At 40.8% G+C, this 23,556-nt stretch overlaps 1 protein-coding gene across 1 annotated transcript in view; it reads left to right on the top strand.

The window, feature by feature from the left end:
- Window positions 1-23,556, top strand: part of TRPM2 (transient receptor potential cation channel subfamily M member 2) — a 328,183-nt gene that overhangs the window by 286,771 nt on the left and 17,856 nt on the right. The window contains 4 exon segments of the mRNA XM_073633225.1: window positions 13,647-13,748; window positions 14,066-14,152; window positions 16,035-16,140; window positions 17,735-17,836. Coding sequence (XP_073489326.1) covers window positions 13,647-13,748; window positions 14,066-14,152; window positions 16,035-16,140; window positions 17,735-17,836 — 397 coding nt within the window.

Genomic DNA, 23,556 nt, shown 5'->3' on the forward strand with positions numbered 1-23,556 from the left:
CATGGCTAGAAAATGGTCGGCTGCTCAGAACGCAGTAACAGAACGCACTGAAGAACAGCAAGGCCTGTGAAGAGCGACCTGAAAAACAGTAACGAACGAACAAGAACACAATGACTAAGTCACGCGGAGCTTGCTTGCATGCACTGAAGAGCAGATACAAACCCACAAGCACAAACTGAACCGCAGAAAACGATCTGTAAGCCACGAGTCTGAAAAAGCGCGAATCGTCTCTCACCAAACTTTTACTAACACGAGATTAGCAAAAGGAGCCCAAAGGGTGCTGTGCTTGGTTCTGAAATGGCCTTTTCTAGTCTCGTCGTACGTGGTTGACGTCACCGCGTTCTTGGCGATCGGAAATTCCGACAACTTTGTGCGACCGTGTGTACGCAAAACAAGTTTGAGCCAACATCCGTCGGAAAAAATCCTAGGATTTTGTTGTCGGAATGTCCGATCAATGTCCGACCGTGTGTACGGGGCATAAGAGGTACCCTGAAAAATTTAACTTTTGTCCTAAATACCTTAAAAATATTAGTGCACTAGTATGTGAGTGGGCCTAGGCATGCCTGTAACTGCAGCCACATAGCTGTATATCTGCAGTAGTGTGAATCTAAAGCACTTCTGCTTCTACTAAGATGGCTGCATTTATATAGAGACACGTAGGAGTTGTTTTACTAAAACTGGCGAGTGCAAAATCTGGTGCAGCTCTGCATAGAAACTAATTAGCTTCCAGGTTTTTTGTCAAAGCTTAATTGAACAAGCTGAAGTTAGAAACTGATTGGCTACAATGCACAGCTGTACCAGATTTTGCACTCTCCAGTTTTAGTAAATCAACCCTACAGTACAGAACAAAAATTGGTAAGTCAGTAATGGGAAAAGATCTGCTGCAGGGGGGCCACAGGCAATATTGGTGACTAGACCTTTGTCTTTTGCCTGCTTTTTTTGACACAGCTTCCAGAATTAGTCCCTCTTAAAATGTGATCTGTGCCTAGCCTGGGTATTTGCATGGGACCGTCAGGGAACTCCAGCAGTGCAATGGATAAGTGAATAACCCTATGGCAGTAGATGTTACAATTTCACTTTATTGTCTAAAATTAGTTTTTATGAATAGTTTCTAATGTCAAAGCCAAATTAGGGTACAGCCAAATGTTCTCATTATATACTAAAGTTGTTAAACACTGAGCTTAGCTGATATAAATTCAAACATAATACACATGAATTGGTGAATCAAACATAACAATTGTTATAAACGTCCCACTTTGTGAAAAGTGCTCGTGCATGGATAAATAACCTGTGCTCCAATGCTTTGTGTTCAGACAGAGGTACCCCACATGGATATACACTCACTCCTAGACGTTGACCACCTATCGCTAGAGTGGTCACTTGCACTTGGTGGGGGATAAAAACCCCTAGATGATGTATTCCAAGGTCAGCTGTATTTAAGTAAAACATATAAGATGCACTCACATGATTTGGTGCCTGTGCCTGGCACCCAGTGTGATCAACATGTGTTTTTATAAGGGGTGTTCCAGCTGATCCCCGTTCAGCTGCTCGGTTGCCGTGAGGCTTAGTCCCCAGTACTTGTTTTTTGGGCGGATCTGATGTCACGATGACGCGGTCAAGCTTCAACGCATTTCAGCCAATAGGATAGGCCGCCATATATCTTATATACCCATTCGGGCATTAGCCTACTTATTAGTACATAATTTATTTGCTAATTGATCCACACATGCTGTGCACTTGTGGGTGCTTACAATGTAAAGTTGAAAAATATACAATTAAAAGGAAAATTTGTAAAAAAAAAAACAAAAACGAACATATCTTTGTAATATTAGAGTGCTAGGAATGCCGCCATCTAGTGGTGGACCAATAGTAATTGCAAGTAGAATTGGTTCTACAAGATTGCAACACAAACTCAATCTTGTGGTCAAACTAAAAAACTACATTTTAAATATAATAATATTGGGATTAGATAATGCCATTAATTAGAGTACTAAATTTAATTAGTTAACCTAGTTAACTATGAATAATTTATTAGATCGGGGAGAATATTAAATAAATGGGTGGTAATTATTATACAATAGTATTTAGACAAAATTAATGGTACTATTTATAAGTGGCTTCTAAATATTGAATAATTGGTGATGAAACAGTTTAAGTCTAGCTCAACGTTTAACCCTTGAGATGTCAGCATTTGGAGTTCAAATATCCACCTGTTTTCATTTTGGGATATTTTCTGGATCATATTGGAACCCCTCCAATGTCCCTTAACACAATTAATAGTGTAAAAGGTAATCTCACCAAAATTTTTTTGATGTTTTAATCTGAAATGATTGGAGACACTATGTTTTGGAAACCCTTTGCATATATTCATTATATGCTCACTAATTTGTTTACTTAGGGTTCTAGACGTTCTTCCAACATATTGGTACCCACAGGTACATTCCATGACATATGTGACATTCCTTGTTCCACATGTAATGACGTTTTTAATGGGATATTGTTTGAATGTCTGATGGGAAATGAATGTGGTTCTCTTCCTGGGTGCTGGTTTTGTACTTCTACAGGGACCACATCTACCACAATGATAAAAGCCTTTGAAATCGAACATGGTCATTTCTTATTTTGTGGGTCAGGGACATTGTGAACCACGAGAAACAAGAGAGACAGGGCGCACCAGCCATATGCATTATCTTTTAGGTAAAATTTATTGTAATAATGATAAAAAGGAACTACTTACAAACAGTAGTAGAAGATCACAAGGGTGTAGAAAACATTCTTCAAATCACAGCATGTGGTGAAGGAGCAGCAGAGCCCACCAGAGGTTCCGAAAGAGCCCACAAAAATCACTGCTGGCTGACACGTTTCGAGGGGAACGTCCCCTCTTCCTCAGAGCACTGCAGTGGAAACTCATTCAGCTTCCCCCTCTTTTATATGAATGAATAAATACATTTACCCATATGCACCTTCAGTCAGTCGGGCCCAATCATACAAGCCCCTCCTATTAACGCTCCTAAAATAGGTGGACCAGCAAGAGTGTAGAAGAACAAATAAGTGACAAGCACTACATAGTAGTATTAATGATAGCAAGCTCTAAAAAATACCCATAATAACAATGATACTAATATTAATAGTAGTACTCGATGGCAATAATGAAAACTAATAAAATCTGATAAAACATATTGAAAAAATAATAATATATAAATATAAAAAGTAAGAGCAATAATGAAGCCACTAGAGGTGCATAGCCAGACCTTTGACAGATACCATGTAATCTATACATTTGGTAAGGAGAATCACCTACATTCAATCAGGATACATGCTGGTCCCGATGGAAGCTGCTAGTAGCCTCTGTCAGTTGCAAGGGGCCGCGCCACCACAGGCACGCCGTTCACCATAGTGCACGTGGACAATCCCAGCGTTGTTACCACTTGGAGCGCACGCTAAGTGTATCTGCGCTCCAAGCAAGGGAAGGGGCGGGCCTAGCAGGACCTCCTACGTGTCGCACGTCGCTTGTGAATGACGTGAGAGGCAGGGACAGAGACGGCGCCATATATCTACAGGCAGCAGACACGAAAAGGGAAGAAAAGCGCTAATAAACAAATATACAGCAGCAAGAAGATAAAAGGCGCCCAGCAGGAATACCCATAATTAAATCTGGCAGTAGCAAAGGCCATCAAATAAATCTAATAAAAATAAAAGTGAATACTAATAATAAAAAATATATATTAGTTTGCATACCCCTAAGTCCTATATAGTAGCTGGTTACATTTTGGGCGATTGGGTCCAACTGAGCGGGGGGGGGGGGGGGGGGACATGCTGAAGGGTGTTTTACATATACTACACTAAACAATAACATCATGTAGTATCATTAATTATAAAAAGCACATAAGTGCACTGTGTTTAGAAATAGGTACATCATGTAAAGATAAAAATAAAAGTAAAAATAAAAATAAAAGTAAAAGAGAGATGTGCAATAAATTAATTAATTAGTAAAACAACACAGTACATTCATATATAGAAAATACCTACATAGGCGTATCTCTCTCTATAGTTATTGTAGGCAGCATATTATTGTAAACTAACCAATATTAAATGATAATCAGATAATAGGTTTCATGAAATGGAAAAACTTCAAAAGTAGAATGGCCATAACAGCAATAAAAATGATTATAGTAGTCCTCATTAAGTCCTTTGGGGGTCAAACTGCCGAGGGTGAAGATCCAGTAGGCCAAGCGTTTGCAAAGCCTCTGGTGCCTTCTACCTCTATCTAGACTCCCCCCAATAGACTCAATCCCAAACACTCGCATGCCAGATGGATCTCCATGATGGGCTTCCTGAAAGTGTCGAGGAACCGGGTATTTTACTCTAGTGTTGGTGATGTCACATTTATGCTCCCCGATACGCACTCTCATGGGACGAGAGGTGGGCCCCACATACAAACGCCCGCATGGACAAATGATGCCATATACCACGTGATCCGTACCACAGTTGATGAACTACTTCATGTGATGGACCCTGCCGTCACTACCAGTTACTGTCTTTTTTCTGTGCCACATGTACTGGCATGTACCACAGTTCCTGACACTGCATTTGTAGCTACCTTTCTGGTCGAAGATAGTGGACCACATGTTAGTGGGTTTATTGGAGTCTCTCTTCACCATGCTAGGAGCTACCAAACTTCTTAGGTCTCGAGGTTTCCTATAAACTATGTTAGGATAATCCGAAAGGTGCTCACCCAGTACTGGGTCATGTTTGAGAATACCCCAGTTCTTCTTTAGAATGCTCTGTATAACGAACGCTTTATTCGTATATTGTGTAGAAAAACGAGTTTGTATAGTGTCAGGACTGGTAGTGGAAATAGGTCGTGAATCCTGTATGAAAGGCTCATCAGTGTATTTATGCATTCATATAAAAGAGGGGGAAGCTAAAGGAGGTGCCACTTCAGTGCTCTGAGGAAGAGGGGACGTTCCCCTCAAAACGCGTCAGCCAGCAGTGATTTTTGTTTGCTCTTTCTGAACCTCTGGTGGGCTCTGGTGCTCCTTCACCACATGCTGTGATTTGAAGAATGTTTTCTACACCCTTGTGATCTTCTACTACTGTTTGTAAGTAGTTCCTTTTTATCATTATTACAATAAATTTTACCTAAAAGATAATGCACATGGCTGGTGCGCCCTGCCTCTCTTGTTTCTCGTTGTCTGCTAGGATTCCCCATCCTTGAGGGCAGCAAAGCCTGTTTTCTTCTACTGGTTGTACAGACACCCAGTTGTGCGCAGGAGCGTTTTTCTTCATTATCAGTAACATTGTGAACCACTTTGGACCTTAGTCCTGGTCCCCTACGATAAATAAAGGAAGGACTATTAGGTAAGAGATACCTCAAAGTGGGGTCTCTTTTTAGAATTGGCCAATGTTTTCTAATGCTTTTTTCTAGATGTTTATATTGTTTATTGAAACCTGTAATGAATGACATATCATAAGATTTTTGTGCTCTGACTTTATCTTCCAAGAGTTTTTTCCTGTCCATTTCTCCTACCATTTTTCTTATTTGTAGGTTATTATGAGAGTATCCTTTATCTGTAAATATTTTAATTAATACATCAGTTTGTTCCATATAATCATTGATACGAGAACAGTTCCTTTCTATGCTCATAAACTGACCTTTAGGAATTGCCATCTTCCTGATGATGGCCTTTCCTATTGGCAGAAATGCGCGAAGACTTGATTGCGTCATTGCGACACCAGATCCACCCGAAAAAACGAGTACAGGGGACCAAGCCTCACTGCAACCAAGTGGCGTCCAACGGGGACCGGCCGAAGCACCCTTCATAAAAACACATGCTGATCACATGCTGTAAGTGCATCTTATATGTTTTACTTCAAATTTTTAATACATTATGGTTTTACACTATGGGAGCCCCCTCTGTCATTTTTTTTCTCCCATCCATGGAGGATCATCTTAAGTACAGATGACCTTGGAATACACCATCTAGGGGTTTTTGTCCCCCACCAAGTGCAAGTGACCACTCTAGCGATAGTATGGTATTAAAAAGAAAGTGGTAGAGCACAAATGATAATGGTGTCTGAAAAGAAGGGTCAAGGTCCTAAATAAGTAATGATTAAACCCGTGATGAAGGAGTATCTCTTCAGAAGCAAAACGAAATCAATAAATAGTACAAGGTGAGAACAAGTACAGAAAATCTGAAGAGCAACTGTGATCCAGTGTGTCTGATGTGATGGGAGTGACCCAAATGAAAAATATCTCAAAACTAAAAATCTCAATAGATATATATAACGAAAAAAACATACATAAATGTGATGTGAATAAACTCAATATTAAATGTCAATCAAAGTGATACCATGGCATAGCCCATGGGTGAACTCAACCAAATAAATATGTGAGATATTAGTGTCCGTCACTATCGAGTAGGATGATCACGGTGTCTATGCGACACGGTGGGTGCTCCAGTCCTCATATATGTTAGAGGGAGACTGTTAGAAGCATCTCTGTGTGTATATGAGTTCTTCTCTCAGCATGATGGTATTATCTCAAACAAATAAGCATAAAATGCCCTTACCAGAAAAGGTGGACTCACAGGCCGTGGGCGGTGAGTCAGAAATGCTTGTACCGTCAAACGGTGTGATGCAGCAGACCGTAGGGTTATTCAGAACAGGATCCTATCGGTGGACTTGGCTTTGAGGGAACAACCGATGTCCCCGAATGGTGTATCCCTGGGGGAGTTGAACCGGACTGGGATATCTTTAGGGCCTGCTTCAATCCTCGGCTGAAAACCACCCCATCAACGATCATCCATGCGATAAAGCGAAGAGAAAAACAGAAAAACCTCCACATAGTGTGAATACATTTAAAGCGTTGTAGCGTTTATTGGTATAAAAATTACAAAAGATTATATCCAATAAGTAAAAAAATGTAAAACCTGGGCAGTAAAAATACGGCTCAAAATAAAATGAATAGCGCAGTAGGTGATGGTGAGGGTAAAACAAAAGAACCCGATGCGTTTCGTCCTCTAAGACTTCTGCTGGGGTATGAATCTGCCCTCCATCCACTGCGCTTTATATAAAAATGATACATAATCATGTAAAACAGCTGTTAGCGGTAACGTGTGGCATGACTTCCGGGTTCGGCAACGTCACAGACAATCCGCGGTCATGTGACAATTGAAAAGCCAATCATGTCCCCCCCAAGGCTGGACGGGAGCCAAGCCTCGCTCTTATCCTCCAATCAACGCTCCTACATCCTCCTTGTAGGACGATGGTCACATGCTAACCACGTGATCCATCTTGTGCGGAATGACGTAAAGGCCGCTCAGGCGCAGCATATCATAGGAGGCAGAAAGTGGAGGCTCACCGATCCAAAGCCTGGAACGCAAACATTTGAGTGATCATGTCCCCCCAAGGATGGACGGGAGCCAAGCCTCGCTCTTATCAACGCTCCTACGTCCTCCTCGTAGGACGATGGTCACTTGATAACAACGTGATCCATCTTGTGCGGAATGACGTAAAGGCCGCTCAGGCGCAACGTATCATAGGAGGCAGGAAGTGGAGGCTCGCCGATCCAAAGCCTGGAAAGCAAACATTTGAGTGATCGGAAGTGGAAATATAATTCCAACATAAAGTCAATATGTGCGACTATGTCGGAAATGGAAGTCAAGTCACAAAAGCAGACTGTGGTAAACCATAATTAAAAAGGGAAAGCTCTTGCATCAAAAGCCAATGATGGCTAGTGTGCATCAATAACCCATAATGATAATGTATATAACTTAACCCCCTGTGTGCCATACATATCAAAATAATATGAATAATAACCAGAAGACACAAAAAATATGAATAAATGAATAAAGAGGGTTATCGGACAGACCATAGTTAGTGACAACAAGGATCTGATGATATTGTTGGTAAAAAGGAAAAATGAAAACATAAATAGGAGAAAAATAAAAGTATGATATGAAGTGACTATTATTAGATACAAAGGGAAAACAGAAAATATATGTGTATCGAAATTACAACCTAATTCCACCAATCAGAGTAGAAAAGGAAAGAGTGGAGGAAGGGACTAAAGTAGACAGGACAAATGGAGAAACTAGTAAGCTAAGATTTCCAAGCTTACAGTATATGGTTAAAATTGAAACAGTGACTACATGTTTATAAAGGTAATGGCTGACTACCAGGATGCTTATGTTATGTGTCCCTTAACCAGTGGTCAAAAAATCTAGTAGAAACTGGAAAAGGTCCAATAAGATCCCACTGGGTATAAACCTAAATAAAAGTAAAAAAGTGTAGACCATCCAAAGAAGTGTCTCAAGGAAGCAGAAGGGGACACCAATGCTCAAGATTGATTAATAAAGGCATTGATATCCCAATCAATGTTAAGTCCATGTGGTTCATAACATTTGACTAAATGTATCCAAAAAGTTTCTAACTTAGAGACTCCTCTTACATTAGGTTCTCCTCTCCAGTGTGGCACGAATTTATCTATAATTTGAAATTTCGTTCCTGATGGGTTCTGATTGTGATAATGCAAATAATGTCTGGGTACACTGTGATTAGTGCGTCCTTTTTTTATGGCTGTGATATGTTCGTTCACTCGTATAGCAAAGTTGCGTATTGTGCGCCCTATATATTGTTTTCCACAGGGACAAGTGATGAGGTAAACAATGAACTTCGTGGTACATGTAGCAAACTGTTTCATCATATATACCTTTCCAGCGGTAGATGACGTAAATGTTTCAATTTTCCGTGCTTTACATGTATTAAGCCTACATACTGTACATTTCCGACAAGGATAAAAGCCTTTTAGGTCATGAAAAAAAGGATGGAATTTTAGGGAGGTCTATTACATTTTGTTCCATTTGGCCCCCTATTGCTAGTGCACCTTTGTAGATCACTTCAGCTTGTTCTGGGAGCAAAGGACCCAATATGCAATCATTTTTCAGCACTTTCCAAAGCCTGGAAATAATGTCCTTAATTTGTTTATGTTGAATAGAGTAATGAGTGAGGAAGGACCATTTATGTCTATTATCTGGGGGTCTTTTGGGTTGTTCATCCAACAAAGATAATCGATTGATGCAAGCCACTTTTTGAATTTCTTGATCGATTTGGCTTCTATTCTTTGGCTTCCCTATTCTTGGAACCTTAACTTGAGAGTCTCGACTTGCGAGTAGTAGTCTGATAAAAGAGAACAATTCCATCTGATTCTCATCAGCTGGCTCTGAGGGACGGATTTAAGCCATGCTGTGTGGTGGCAGCTGTCGATCGGAATATATCCGTTGCGGTCGGTGACCTTAAAGAAGGTTTTGGTTTCTAAATGACCATTAACAGCTGTAATCTCCAGATCCAAGAAATGTATCGTGGAGGTACTAGCCTCATGGGATAAACGGATACCGACCTCGTTATCGTTCAGATATAACATAAACCTATTCAATGATTCCATGCTGCCTCTCCACAGGAGGAGGATATCGTCGATGTACCTGGCCCATAGCGCCAACTGGGGTGGATCCAGGGCCCGGACGACATCCTCCTCCCATTTGGCCATAAAAATGTTCGCTAAACTAGGGGCAAACTTTGCCCCCCTAGCTACCCCCTTAGTCTGCAGATAGTATTGGTTGTTGTACCAGAAATAATTAGACTTCGTGGCAAATCGTAACAGATCCATAATAAACCTCTTTTGGGTCCTGGGAATGGTTTTATCTCTTGATAGAAATAATTCAACAGCTCCCAGGCCTAATTAGTGGGGAATACAAGTATACAGGGATGTTACATCGGCCGTAACTAGTATAAGATCTTTGTTGTATGTAACCTGTTGTAATTTGGTAATGGTGTCCCTGGTGTCTTTCAAAAACGATGGTATAGTTTTGACTGTAGGCTGGAGGTAGTGGTCAATATATTTCCCTATACGTGAGGTCACGGAATTAATCCCGCTGATGATCGGATGGCCGGGAGGTTGGGTGACACTCTTGTGTACCTTGGGCAGGTAATAGATTATAGGGATACGTGGGACAACCGGAACTAAAAAACACTTCTCCTTTTTATTAAGGCTACCCAACTGTGAGCCAGTATCCACCATATCTACCAGAGTTTTTTTGTACTCCGAAGTGGGGTTTTTTGTCAGAGGTAAATATGTGTCTGTATCACTAAGATTTCTGGTATCTCGGCATGATAGTCATTTCTATCGAGAACGACAATCCCGCCACCCTTGTCGGCTGGGCGGATGACAAGATCTTTGCGTTCGCAAAGAGATTTAAATCCAATTTTGATATTGGGATCCGTGTAAATTTTCTTCTTTGGTAGTCCTTCTAAATCAGCTAGCACAAGATCGCGAAACACTTTGATAGACGGAGCTATGGGAGCTGGAGGGTTAAATAAGGATGGATTGACTAATCCTGAGTGAACAGTGTGATATGTAATGAGTAGGTTTGAAGGCCTGCTGGGATTGGACGCAATGTATCTTTGTATGTTAAGTTTGCGCACATATTTGTGTACATCTATGATTGCAGAGAATTTGTTCAATTTTTTTGGAGGAACGAATTTAAGTCCTTTGTTAAGAACACTGAGTTCCGCTGGAGAGAAATCGACTTTACTTAAATTAAAGATGCCATTATCTTTTATACACGTTTTCTTTTTCCTGGCGCGCCGCCCCCCTCTGGTACCACGTTTTGTTCTTGGTTTCATTTGGGGTGTTCTTGTTCCCTTTAAAAAACCCCCGGATAAGAGGGCCTCGTCACATCTTGGTTGTAATTGAAGGGTGATCGGTCAGAATGATCTCCATCTCTATAATTATAAAAATACTGGGAATTCCGATAGTCCCCAGATCGCTCTTCTCTAAGTGGTGAGAATCTATTCCTGGTATTGATCGGGGTCCTCTGTGGGTATGTTGGGATTATATTTCCACTTCCGATCACTCAAATGTTTGCGTTCCAGGCTTTGGATCGACGAGCCTCCACTTCCTGCCTCCTATGATACGCTGCGCCTGAGAGGCCTTTACGTCATTCCGCACAAGATGGATCACGTGGTTAGCATGTGACCATCATCCTACAAGGAGGACGTAGGAGCATTGATTGGAGGATAAGAGCGAGGCTTGGCTCCCGCCCAGCCTTGGGGGGACATGATTGGCTTTTCAATTGTCACATGACCGCAGATTGTCTGTGACATTGCCGAACCCGGAAGTCATGCCACACGTTACCGCTAACAGCTGTTTTACATGATTATGTATCATTTTTATATAAAGCGCAGTGGATGGAGGGCAGATTCATACCCCAGCAGAAGTCTTAGAGGACGAAACGCATCGGGTTCTTTTGTTTTACCCTCACCATCACCTACTGCGCTATTCATTTTATTTTGAGCCGTATTTTTACTGCCCAGGTTTTACATTTTTTTACTTATTGGATATAATCTTTTGTAATTTTTATACCAATAAACGCTACAACGCTTTAAATGTATTCACACTATGTGGAGGTTTTTCTGTTTTTCTCTTCGCTTTATCGCATGGATGATCGTTGATGGGGTGGTTTTCAGCCGAGGATTGAAGCAGGCCCTAAAGATATCCCAGTCCGGTTCAACTCCCCCAGGGATACACCATACACCAAAGCCAAGTCCACCGATAGGATCCTGGTCTGAATAACCCTACGGTCTGCTGCATCACACCGTTTGACGGTACAAGCCTTTCTGACTCACCGCCCACGGCCTGTGAGTCCACCCTTTCTGGTAAGGGCATTTTATGCTTATTTGTTTGAGATAATACCATCATGCTGAGAGAAGAACTCATCTACACACAGAGATGCTTCTAACAGTCTCCCTCTAACATATATGAGGACTGGAGCACCCACCATGTCGCATAGACACCGTGATCATCCTACTCGATAGTGACGGACACTAATATCTCACATATTTATGTGGTTGAGTTCACCCATGGGCTATGCCATGGTATCACTTTGATGGACATTTAATATTGAGTTTATTCACATCACATTTATGTATGTTTTTTTTTCATTATATATATCTATTGAGATTTTTAGTTTTGAGATATTTTTCATTTGGGTCACTCCCATCACATCAGACACACTGGATCACAGTTGCTCTTCAGATTTTCTGTACTTGTTCTCACCTTGTACTATTTATTGATTTTGTTTTGCTTCTGAAGAGATACCCCTTCATCACGGGTTTAATCATTACTTATTTAGGACCTTGATCCTTCTTTTCAGACACCATTATCATTTTTGCTCTACCACTTTCTTTCTAATACCATACTAGCGCCAGACTTTATTGTTCCTCATACATTTACAAATAGTCAGATTGTTGTGTTGGCTGCTTCACTATATATATTTTGTGTCAAGAGTTGAAGCAGCATTTTTTCACATAAATCTATACACTCTAGCGATAGGTGGTCAACGTCTAGGAGTGAGTGTATATCCATGTGGGGCGCTTCTGTCTGAACACAAAGCATTGGAGCACCGATTATTTATCCACGTATGAGCAATTTTCACAAAGTGGGACGTTTATAACAATTGTTCTGTTTGATTCACCGATTTATGTTTTTTTATTTTTGAATTTATATCAGCTAAGGGCGGTGTTCAACCACTTTATTTCACAGTGATGCTAGTCAGCTCATTTTCACACTGCTGCTGGCAATTGTTTGTTTATCTGAGGAATTTTTATTTTCTTCGGCGCAAAGTTTTTTTGTTCATCTCATTATATACTGTATGTAGGTTGTGCTTCCTCTTTATATGTTGTGCAAAGATACTATTGTTGTTTTGCCTCTACCCATTACAAGTGTACTGTTATATTTAGCCTTTAAAAGAAACATCTACAATCCTTTTTTACCCTTTAAAAGAAACATCTACAATCCTGCATGCAACCAATCAGGAAAACCTGGTGCAGCAAGAATGCAAAGTATGAAATATTTGTATGTAAAGAAAATTATGGTGGTCTTTGGGTTTTTTTTGGTTGTTCAAAGTGCCCCTATATTCTTCTGTAAAAACCACTGAAAATGCATTGGAGGAGTGGGGAGATGCCCTATGGTGGGGTTGATGTTACTAATAGAAGCTAGTAACTTAGCAAAAAAGTATTTAATATGAAAAGTATATGCTTACCTTTCAGAATTAAATAATAAATTAGGTGAAATTCTGTTTATTTTTAATACCAAACCATGTGTGGGGCAAATTTTAAAACTTGATTTTTTTTAATTGAAAATAGTCTTAGCTTGTTTGCTAAGCTAAGTAAATGTTAACTTTATAGTTTATTTTCTTTTAGTAAAAAAGCAACCCCAGTGTATATATCACTTTATCCTTTTTGTGTAGACTTTCCCTTTCAAAGTCTTACTTGGCCCCAGTTCAAGGTTCCTTCTACCTACACTTCTTTCTCACTTATATACTTCTCCGCCATGAAACAACTCATACTAAAAGCCTTTGAGGAGAAAGCTCAGTAGAAAAAAAAACACATAGGTGAAGGTAATTTGCACATTACTCCCTCTTACTCCAATGTCTATTTTTCCAACTCTAGTGGAGTTACAATCCTTGCTTTCTAGCCTGTTTTGGTGTTCTTATTATCTCATTCTACCGACCAGAGACATTTGTATTTTAAAACATATATAATCCTTTAAAACAAGCTGTATGAACAGGAAATTCCCTTTATTTTAGCTCCCCAGATTCTTTGATGAAAATAAACTACAACACATTAGATGGAACAGTCAATCGTCAAAGCTACTGTGCAAGCTATGTGGTACAGGATGGTCTGCCACTGTAAGTATATATTTTTTGTTTTGAACACAAGTTTCACATCTTTATCTCTTTGTCCTTAGGTTGTTAGCTTTTCCTTACAGCATTTGCTAATGCTAACTCAACCTAGTGAATAAAAAGAGTATCTAAGAAGGTTAAATCTATTAATCCTGGCATATGCTCTAAAGTGAAGAACTGAAATATCCCTTCATTAAGATAGTACCCGAAATATACCATAAGCTTTAGTGAAAACGGCATGTTTACCTGCTGCAATATGCTAATTTTATGCATTTTATAATGAAGGAAGGTATACTAAATAGACATGAATCTTATTTTGGCAGGAATCCCATTGGTCGAACTGGATTGAGAGGCAGAGGCAGTTTATGCTTTTTTGGTCCAAACCATGCTATTCATCCTATAATAACACAGTATGTACACGTTGCTTATTTACATTTGCACCAGCAATAGCTTATTGGTAAAAACAAAAAAGATGATATTTGAGTATTAAGTAAAATTGTCTACTTGAATTACCATATATAAATGATCTCATAATTATTTATTGTAATATAAAACTGTTATGAAGGTAGTTGCTTGTTTTTTAATAGTTTGATATAGTTTATTTCTTTAGAACCAGAGTGTTGTACTGTGTTTACTATCGACAGAAGTAGAAATAAATAGATTGCTTGAAGAAAAGGCCAGCATACTTCAAAAGTTTGTACTACAATGCATAGTTAGCCAATAAATGGTATCACCCTAAAGTCAAACGTCTTCTCTTGATTTCTGTAAAAAAAAAAAAAATTATGTTAAATAAGGAAAACCTTACTGTACAGTATGAATGCAAAATGCAGGTACATGGCCACATGGGCATTTTATGTAATCATTGTTTTACCATAGTAATAATCATTCCCAGACTGGTCAAAGAAGTGGCTTTTGTATGAAGGAAATTTCATATTTTTTAATTTATTTCCAGTTTTTATGTAGCACCAACTATTGCACAGCTTCACAGAGTACATATGTAATATTCACATCATGACAGTTTTCTTAAGCGACAATTTAAACATGTGTGCATGTTGCCTTATTTATCGATTAATGCCAAGCTCTTAACAGTACAGCATATATCTGGGATAATTGCTACCCTTCATTACTCGCTGGTTCGAATCCCATCCACGACACTACCTGCCTGGAGTTTGCATGTTCTTCCTGTGCCTGCGTGGGTTTCCTCCGGGTACTCCGGTTTCCTCCCACACTCCAAAGACATGCTGGTAGGTTAATTGGCTTCTGTCTAAATTGTCCCTAGTATGTATGAATGTGAGTTAGGGACCTTAGATTGTAAGCTCCTTGAGGCTAGGGGACTGATATGAAAGTACAATGTATATGTAAAGCTCTGAGTAAATTGACGGCGCTATATAAGTACCTGAAATGAATAAATTACTGCCATGTTGGTAAGATGCACTGTTTCACTGAAACACACACCAACAAATAAACACACACACACAGAAAAACATGTACACACACATTTTTTTCCTACAGATACTTATTCTCCCATGTCACACATTTTGATAACCTTATTGTTAAAGCCTATCTAAACCCAAAAACAAAAATGTAATATATTGCAGCTTACCAGTCCTTAGACTACGACTTCATCAATTTTAATTTTTCAGGCTGTATTATTCTTGGGATGACAAGTTGAGACTAAAGAGACTCCTGCTCTCTAGCTCCCTTGTCACCTCCTCCCATGCTCGCCTCCAAGATTTCTCCAGAGCTTCTCCCATCCTTTGGAACTCCCTACCCCATTCTGTCTAACTGTCCCCTAATCTATCCATCTTTAGATGATTCCTGAAAACTCTTCTCTTTAAAGAAGCCTATCCTGCTTCTAACTAATACATGGTTTTACTTCCTCCATCAGCTCATCCCCCACAGCCATTACCATTTGTATCAACTGACTTTTAGATTGTAAGCTCTAATGAGCAGGGCCCCCTGATTCCTCTTGTACCAAATTGTAATGTAACTGCAATGTCTGCCTTCATTTTGTTAAGTGCTGTGCAAACTGTTGGCGCTATATAAATCCTGTATAATAATAATAATAAAGGAAAAAATAAAACAAAAGCTAAAGGACTAGTAAGCTGCAATGTATTACATTTTTGGATTTGGGTTTAGATATGCTATAACATGCTAAGTAGTCTTGTAAAAATAGTTTTCTTTCAATTTCTATATAACTTTTAAAACCAGATGATACAAAAGTATTTGCTGGAATTAAAACACAGTGGATAAACCTCTTTATTTGTATAGTTTACATTTAATCTTTCACAGGTGGAAAAGAAACAAAGATGGCTCTGTTGGCAGAAAAAAGTCAAAGAAAATGCTAGAAGTTTTGGCCATTAAATACAACTCATCAGAGCACTGGGCTCTTCTTGGAGTAGGTTTCCTTTTGTTTGTAAAAACATTAGTTATATAAAGTATATAAAAGTTTTATATAGAAGAAGGAGAGGCACCAAGCAGCGTAGTGTAGCACAGTTTATTGAAAACTACATCAATTCACAGTAAAAGAGCACTCACAGACATCCAAGGTGTCAGACATATATTAGACCACCGTGGAGAAGTCCAATCCATGCTGGAGCTACTGGATGTCAAAGCTGCTACAGGAAGTGGTGCAGAGATCCGGACAAACAACCAGGCAGCCCCTACGAGGAGAGAGCTGTCAGGTGTGCTGTCAAACCCTGGCACTCTGTAGCCAATGGGAACATGTTTTGGAGGCCAGGCCATGCCTCCTTCATCAGCCTAGTAACTAAGCTAACCTCCGGGGATTTTATACTGGCTGCAAGTATTCCTATAGTGTTCAGTTCATAGATGTGGTCAGTTTCAATGGGGATTAAAAAGTGTACTACAAAACTTTAAAATAAATCATTTAAAATGTAAAATTTTAAATGGTTGGTATCTTATCTGACATAAAAGTATCTGTAAAATGTGGATATTATAAGAAGGTACATCATTGCCCGTTATAATAATCCACATGTAATCACATCTGTTCATTTAGGGCAGTGGTTCTTCACACAATAAAGTGTATTTGAATGGGATTATTTTATTTTAAGGTGACTATATAAAGTGTGCTTTGACAGTTCTTCCCTGTGCAGTACAGTTGAAGCAACCCTGTAGCTCAGCAAGCATAGCAATCTTCCCAGCCCTTGTGTCAAATATCCCTAATACAGATAAATGAAGTACAGGTCAAAAGGAATTTGAAAATGTTAAATCTCTTTCCTGAGAAGGCCTCTCACCTCAATCATGCACAAATTACATTTCATAGTAACTAGATTCAGAAAAGTGAATAATGAAATCCAGGTGCACAGTTATCTGAACCATTTTACATAAATAAATACATATGTTGCAGAAATAGATAGAGGGTTATACTAAACCCTATAGGAAAATATGAAGGTTTGTAGCAATATTCATATAAGGACAGAAAATATCCAAATGTAACTTCTGCATAGGCAGTCCCCGGGTTACAAGCAAGGTAGGGTCTGTAGGTTTGTCCTTAAGTTAAATTTGTTTGTAAGTTGGAACAGGTACGTTTTTTAGGTGTAGCTCCAGCCAAAAAAATTATTTTTTCGTTTTTGGATGTCATAGGGAAGGGTTAACACCCCTGTAACATTTGTTTTGCTGTCTGTGCCCCTGTCCAGAAGATTTAACCTCACTTTCTGTCCCAATGACAATTTTTGGTTGTTGTGGAAACAAGGATTGGAAAGGATTTTAAACAAGGATTGGTGATAAAGCTTCAGTGGAGACACTTTTTTCCTCATGAGAACTCTTACAGGAGTAAGTTTCCCTTCCTAAGGGTTGATTTCCTGTTATCTTCCTCCGTTTATAAGTAGGAGTCGTTTGTAAGTCAGATGTTTGTAACCCCAGGGACCGCCTGTATTCATTATGAAAAGAATGTGGGTTATTACAGATTTTTACAAATAAAAATTATATACATTAATCTACAATCATTATTATTATTATATTTCTCTAAACAGGGTACATTGGAACCAGGAGAAACACTACCACGTAAACTAAAGAAGATCTTAAAATACAGATTTCTAGATAAGTTTCAAGAACTGTTAAACAATGGCAATGAAGTAAGTGGAGAGCTACTGTAATTCACTTTGTGAATCCAAAGCTGAACAACCAGGCAAACAGCCAGGCAGGGCTAAACAACCCAAAGTAAAAAAAAACATTGCTTTTTGTTGACAGCCAACATTTTTACCTACCAAATCATTTATTAATTCTGGTCAGCTGGTGGTCTGCTTAAGACACCACAGCCTGGTCCTGAACATATCTGTCAAAAGCCTGATTGGCTTGTAGTGCTGACCTTGAGTGCTGCTGCCCAGATATTTATAGGGGACCTTTTTCAAGATTTAGGGACCCACGCTAGTTACATAAAACGCATTTAAGGATTTTCTGAAAATTGGTTTAAATAGTGTTTTTTGTTTCTGCCTGGAGTTCCGCATTAAAGTCTATGTCAAGCCCAAATTTTTTTTTAATAATAGGATAGAGTAGAGAAGGATTAGACCTCCTGTCAGATTTCTACAGTTATCCATTGCTCTATTAGAGAGATTTTCCTTGAATTCCTCTTCTGCTAATGCCCCGTACACACGGTCGGATTTTCCGATGGACAATGTCCGATCGGAGCGTGTTGTCGGAAATTCCGACCGTGTGTGGGCGCCATCGGACATTTTCCATCGGATTTTCCGACACACAAAGTTGGACAGCAGGAGATAAAATTTTCCGACAACAAAATCCGATCGCGTCAATTCCGACCGTGTGTGGCCTGTTCCGACGCACAAAGTGCCACGCATGCTCAGAAGAAATTCCGACACGGGACAGCTCGTTCTGGTAAACTTAGCGTTCGTAATGGATAAAGCACTTTCGTCACGCTGCAATGTTCAAAATGGTTTAATACAGCGCACTCTCTTCTTCTTTATAATGTGACAAGAATTAAGTCGTTTTGATGCTCATATTCACACACACTTCTCACAAAGTTTTTTCGTTACTATTTATTGGGATTCCCTCAATATATTTTGATTTCTCACATCTGACAACATATTTTTTTTTTTTTTGTTTTTTTACTTTAATGTAGAATCTTTTTTTGTGTTTCTCTTTTTATTTATTTTTTTTTGGTGATTTTGATTTGTACTCCCGAAAATGTTTGTGTGTTTTTTGTGACAAGTTCCCACAACACCATTGATATGTTGTTCTATTTAATCTGTAGGAGATTGTTTGGTGTTGTTGTCCCTTGTTAATTTCACATTGTACTTTAGAAATGTACCTGAATCGTCACCAACAAACTGTCCTTTTTGGATGAAAACACACACAGGAGAGTAGAATTTACCGAAAAATATTTTATTAAGGGGTCACAACTATAAACAAAGAGGGAGGCAACGCTGGAGAAACTGCAGAAGTGGGCGAAGCCTTGGACCCCCGGGGCAGACATCAATTATTTAAAAGCAAAATTGGTGGCCTGAGGAGTCCTTATCTAAGGGAGGGCAGTCTGGTCCAGAAGTCCCAGAGATCCGGAAAGCAGCAGATGACATCTGTGTCCCCAGGCTGTGGTCATACAAGAGACTGCAGCTTTTGTCAGACCAGACTGAACCCAGGGCCATCACTCTTTGGTCTTCCTTCCACGCTTCCTTACAGGCTTTGGCTGTGGTGGTGGAGTTGTGGCAGCAGGAGGAGGAGGAGGAGGAGGATCGTCCCTCTCCATGACATCCGTCTTGTGTGTCAGTTCCCCACTCTCCCCCTTACGTAGGACTTTATAAATCAGGTCCTCAGAAATCTTGCGTTGGCCCTCCTGCATGCCCTGCAATTTGGTGGCAGCCATGCAGGCAAAGGCCTCTTCAGGACTGGGGAAGGCTCTGAGGGACGCCAAAGCCTCCTGGATCAGCCTGTACGCTGAATCCTGCACAGGACTGGGAGTGGCCTTCCTGGCCCTTTTATATGGCAGGCGGAGGGGAGGGACCTGAGACTCAGTCAGGCTGCGACTGGTCCCTGGCTTCTCTTGGCTGACACTTAGCCCCGCCTCCTCCTGGCTGCCACTAATCCCCGCCTCCTCCTGGCTGACACTAATAATCCCCGCCTCCTCCTGACTGCCACATTCCACAGCCTCCTCCTGGCTGAGGTCTTCCTGTGTATGAAAAAGGGACATAGTTTTAGTATTGTTTTCATCAATCACACACAATTTTCACCTCCTGACTGCAGCAAATTCAATGTTAACAAATATAACAGACTATCCTTCTGAGCCCAGCATTTTGCATTCTTGTCCCAATTTTGGGTGCCCACTACTGTCTATTGATATGTAAAACACTTTTTTCAAGCAGCAATTAGTGTTCAATAATAACATCTAGTAAACATCATTTATTTATTGACCAGAAATCTGTAGAAGAATGCTATACCTGACTCAAGCTGGGCTCCTCCACTTCTTCCTGGCTGGAAGGCCCAGGTTGGACATCAGAAGCCTCAGCTGGTATGGAAGGAAGAGTGGAAGGAAGAGTGGAGAGGGATTCCCTGACTTCAGTGTGGTCTGACAGAAATCGCAGTCTCTCATAGTACCACAGCCTGGGGACATAAACGTCATCTGCTGCAGCTCCGGACCTCAGGGAATCCGTGACCTTCTTGCGCTCCCTAAGATAAGTGCTCCTCAGGCCACCAATTTTAGCTTTCAAATAGGGGATGGTTGCTGTGGGGACCACCGGCTTCACCAACTCCAGCAGTTTCTCCAGCGCTGCCTGCCTCTTCTGTTTGTGGTTATAGTGGGGGTGTCTCACCTGCCACAGACAGGGCAGCTCTCTGTACTTGTCAATAAACAGGGGCAGGAAATTGTGGTAGTTGAACCCATCCATTTTCTCTGCAAGACACAACACAAGACAAACCCTAATGTCAGGCCAAACTCCCCTAATCTTGTTACAATATAGGCTTCCATTTCGAAGCAGTATAGGCCCAAGTTTAGATCCTACCTTCGTTAGCACGATCGGCGTCTCCGATGCTCCTTCCTCCGCTCACAGATCGTACGTAAGACGCGCGCGTTACGATTTATACACACTGCGCATGAGTATAACTCCGCCTGCCCCTGACGTTCTTTCTATTCTATTCCCCGCCCCTTTTCGTTCAGCGCAGTGGAGGAAGAGCACATGGCGGATAGACAGCAGGATCGTGCTAAGTACAGCAACGAGGAGGAGGGGGAGGAAAGGCCGGAGCCTGAAACGTCCCGATCCAGAAGGAGATTAAAGGACTCAAATATGTCCTTTGGGGAGATGTTGGAGATGATGGACATCCTGAAGAAGGCCGACTATGATGAAAAGTATGGGCCTTACCCCAACCCCAATGTCAGAAAGGCCAAGATCATGGCGAAAGTGGTCAGGAGTCTGCACCGGAAATTCGGGGTACGACGATCGAAAGATCAGCTCAGGAAGCTGTGGTCGGACCTGAAATTACGAGAACATGAGCAGTACATAAAGATCCGGAGAGTGCTGCAAAAAAGTAAGTAGTTGTGCTGTGTTCCTATTGTTCTTGTGTTTATTACGTTCGTGCTGCTCCATGTGCTTTTAGGAACTGTTGTACAGTTTAAAATGGCAACTTTCATGTTCATGGGCACATTATTCGTTCGGATCACACATTTTTTTTTCGGACTATAAAATACCATTGTTTAGCCCATATGCATTTGGCCACCATTTTGAGGCCCTATACTTGTCTTCAAAGAATTGGGTTGTGTAGATGGCTTTGTTACTAGAATGAAATGCAAACTAGATTGTGTGTAAGGAGAGGACACTGAGCAGCTGTTTTCACATCTGGACACTGGAGCACTAGTGTGGGACACAAGAACACCATTTTTATTAGGGGGGCCACACAGGTGCTCCAGTGTATACTATAGGGGGGGATACATCTGTGAAGCTTGTACCAAACAGGTAAAGTATTGCAGCTTGACAAAGGACACTAAAAAAGCTACATCTTGGAACTCTGCTAAAATAGACAATTGTACCCCACTTCCAAGCAATGTTTCATCTTTATAGTTCTGCCATCAAATATCTGTGTGCTAATTATACCATTTTTGTTTTACATAGGGGAGAAAAGACTCGGAGGACACCCCTCATCCGAGGAGAACAGAGCCCCCCCCCCCTCTGGAAGAAGGGGAAATCCCACCAACACAAGATGAGCAGGAGGAAGAAGACGTGGTGGAACTAGTCACCACAACAGGTGAGTGTCTGCGACCACAGGCTCAGATAAGAGATGGATGGCGGCATTTTTTTTAGACCTAATTTATTTTGTGTTTCCTCTCTTTTTAGGTGATCGTGAGGTTGTGGATCCAGATCCTTTCACATCTGAAAGTGCCCAGATCCTGATCGGGGAGATCATGGGGTGTAATTTACAATTGGAAAACATCAAGCAAAACATCAATGATGTTATTCCCAAATATAAAAACATCATTGATGTTTTGGGGCGAGTTTAAAGCCCCTCCAAATCACTTTCTTCTTTTGTCTGCTACAATGTGCTAAATGTTTTTGTGATTTTGCACAAAGCCAAATTTGGAGGATGCACACAATGTGTCAACATGTGCTATCTGCCATCACGGGAGATCAATGGACGCGTTTTGGGGGTGCAACCCCTTCCTCAATTATAAAGTAGCGGTGAGGAAGGGCTTTCTCCCCCAAAACACGTCCCTTGATCCCCCCGATGGCAGATAGCACATGTTGACATTGGGAAATTTGTGTGCATCTTCCAAATTTGGCTTTTCCAGGGGTGATTTCCCCCCATCTGAACGCAATATCAAACACAGTTCCTAAATACTCATGTCTGATATTGCCTTCAAGTTCTACCAAATGTGAACTTTGTAAGATCAAGATTTGTGTCTTTCTTGTGGGTTTTACACAGGCCTGTTTTCTATAAAATGCACATTTTGATTTTGGATAATGACACCACAAAAATTGGTATACAACAAACATGTTGGTTTGTCAGAAAAACCTTTGGTAAATGCACATGTGATTGTGCAGGTATTAAAAAGATTGCTCATCAAGAATGTGTGGATTATTGTTTCAACGCTACAACACTTTTGGGGTGATGTAATTGTTGTTTTATGAGAAAATGGGGGTAATTTCCTAAGGGGAAATCCACTTTGCACTACAAGTGCAGTTTCAGTGCAGTTGCAAGTGTACTTGTAGTGAAAAGTGTCTTTGCATTTAGTAAATAACAGCCAACAGTGCTTTGTATAAGGTTACACAATCACGACATTTTCTGCACTCCACACATTTCTGTCAGGGTCAGCTAAAACAAACACAAGCAGTAAATGTCCACAAAGAAGAGCCTGGGGGGAGATGCCTGTCGAGAACTTGAGGTCCTGCAGGCTTCTCCCTGTGGCCAAATACCGCAGGGTAGCGACCAACCTCTGCTCCGGAGTGATGGCTTGCCTCATGCAGGTATCCTGCCTGCTAATATAGGGGGTCAGCGAAGCCAACAAACGGTGAAACACGGGGTCCGTCATCCTGAGAAAGTTCCTGAAATCATCAGGATTATTCTCACGGATCTCACGGAGCAAAGGCATATGACAGAACTGGTCACGCTGAAGCAACCAATTCTTGGTCCATGAACTCCTCCCCACCCTGTTCATGGACTGGACTTGTGTCAAGGTCAGGACCCCAACACCAAGCCCCCGCACAGCACGAACTGTACGAGGAGTACGCATACGAAACATGGCTAGAAAACGGTCGGCTGCTCAGAACGAAGTAACAGAACGCACTGAAGAACAGCAAGGCCTGTGAAGAGCGACCTGAAAAACAGCAACGAGCGGACAAGATCGCACAGAAAACTC

The sequence above is a fragment of the Aquarana catesbeiana genome, linkage group LG06 (assembly GCF_042186555.1).
Source record: "Aquarana catesbeiana isolate 2022-GZ linkage group LG06, ASM4218655v1, whole genome shotgun sequence".
In the NCBI taxonomy this organism is placed as follows: domain Eukaryota; kingdom Metazoa; phylum Chordata; class Amphibia; order Anura; family Ranidae; genus Aquarana; species Aquarana catesbeiana.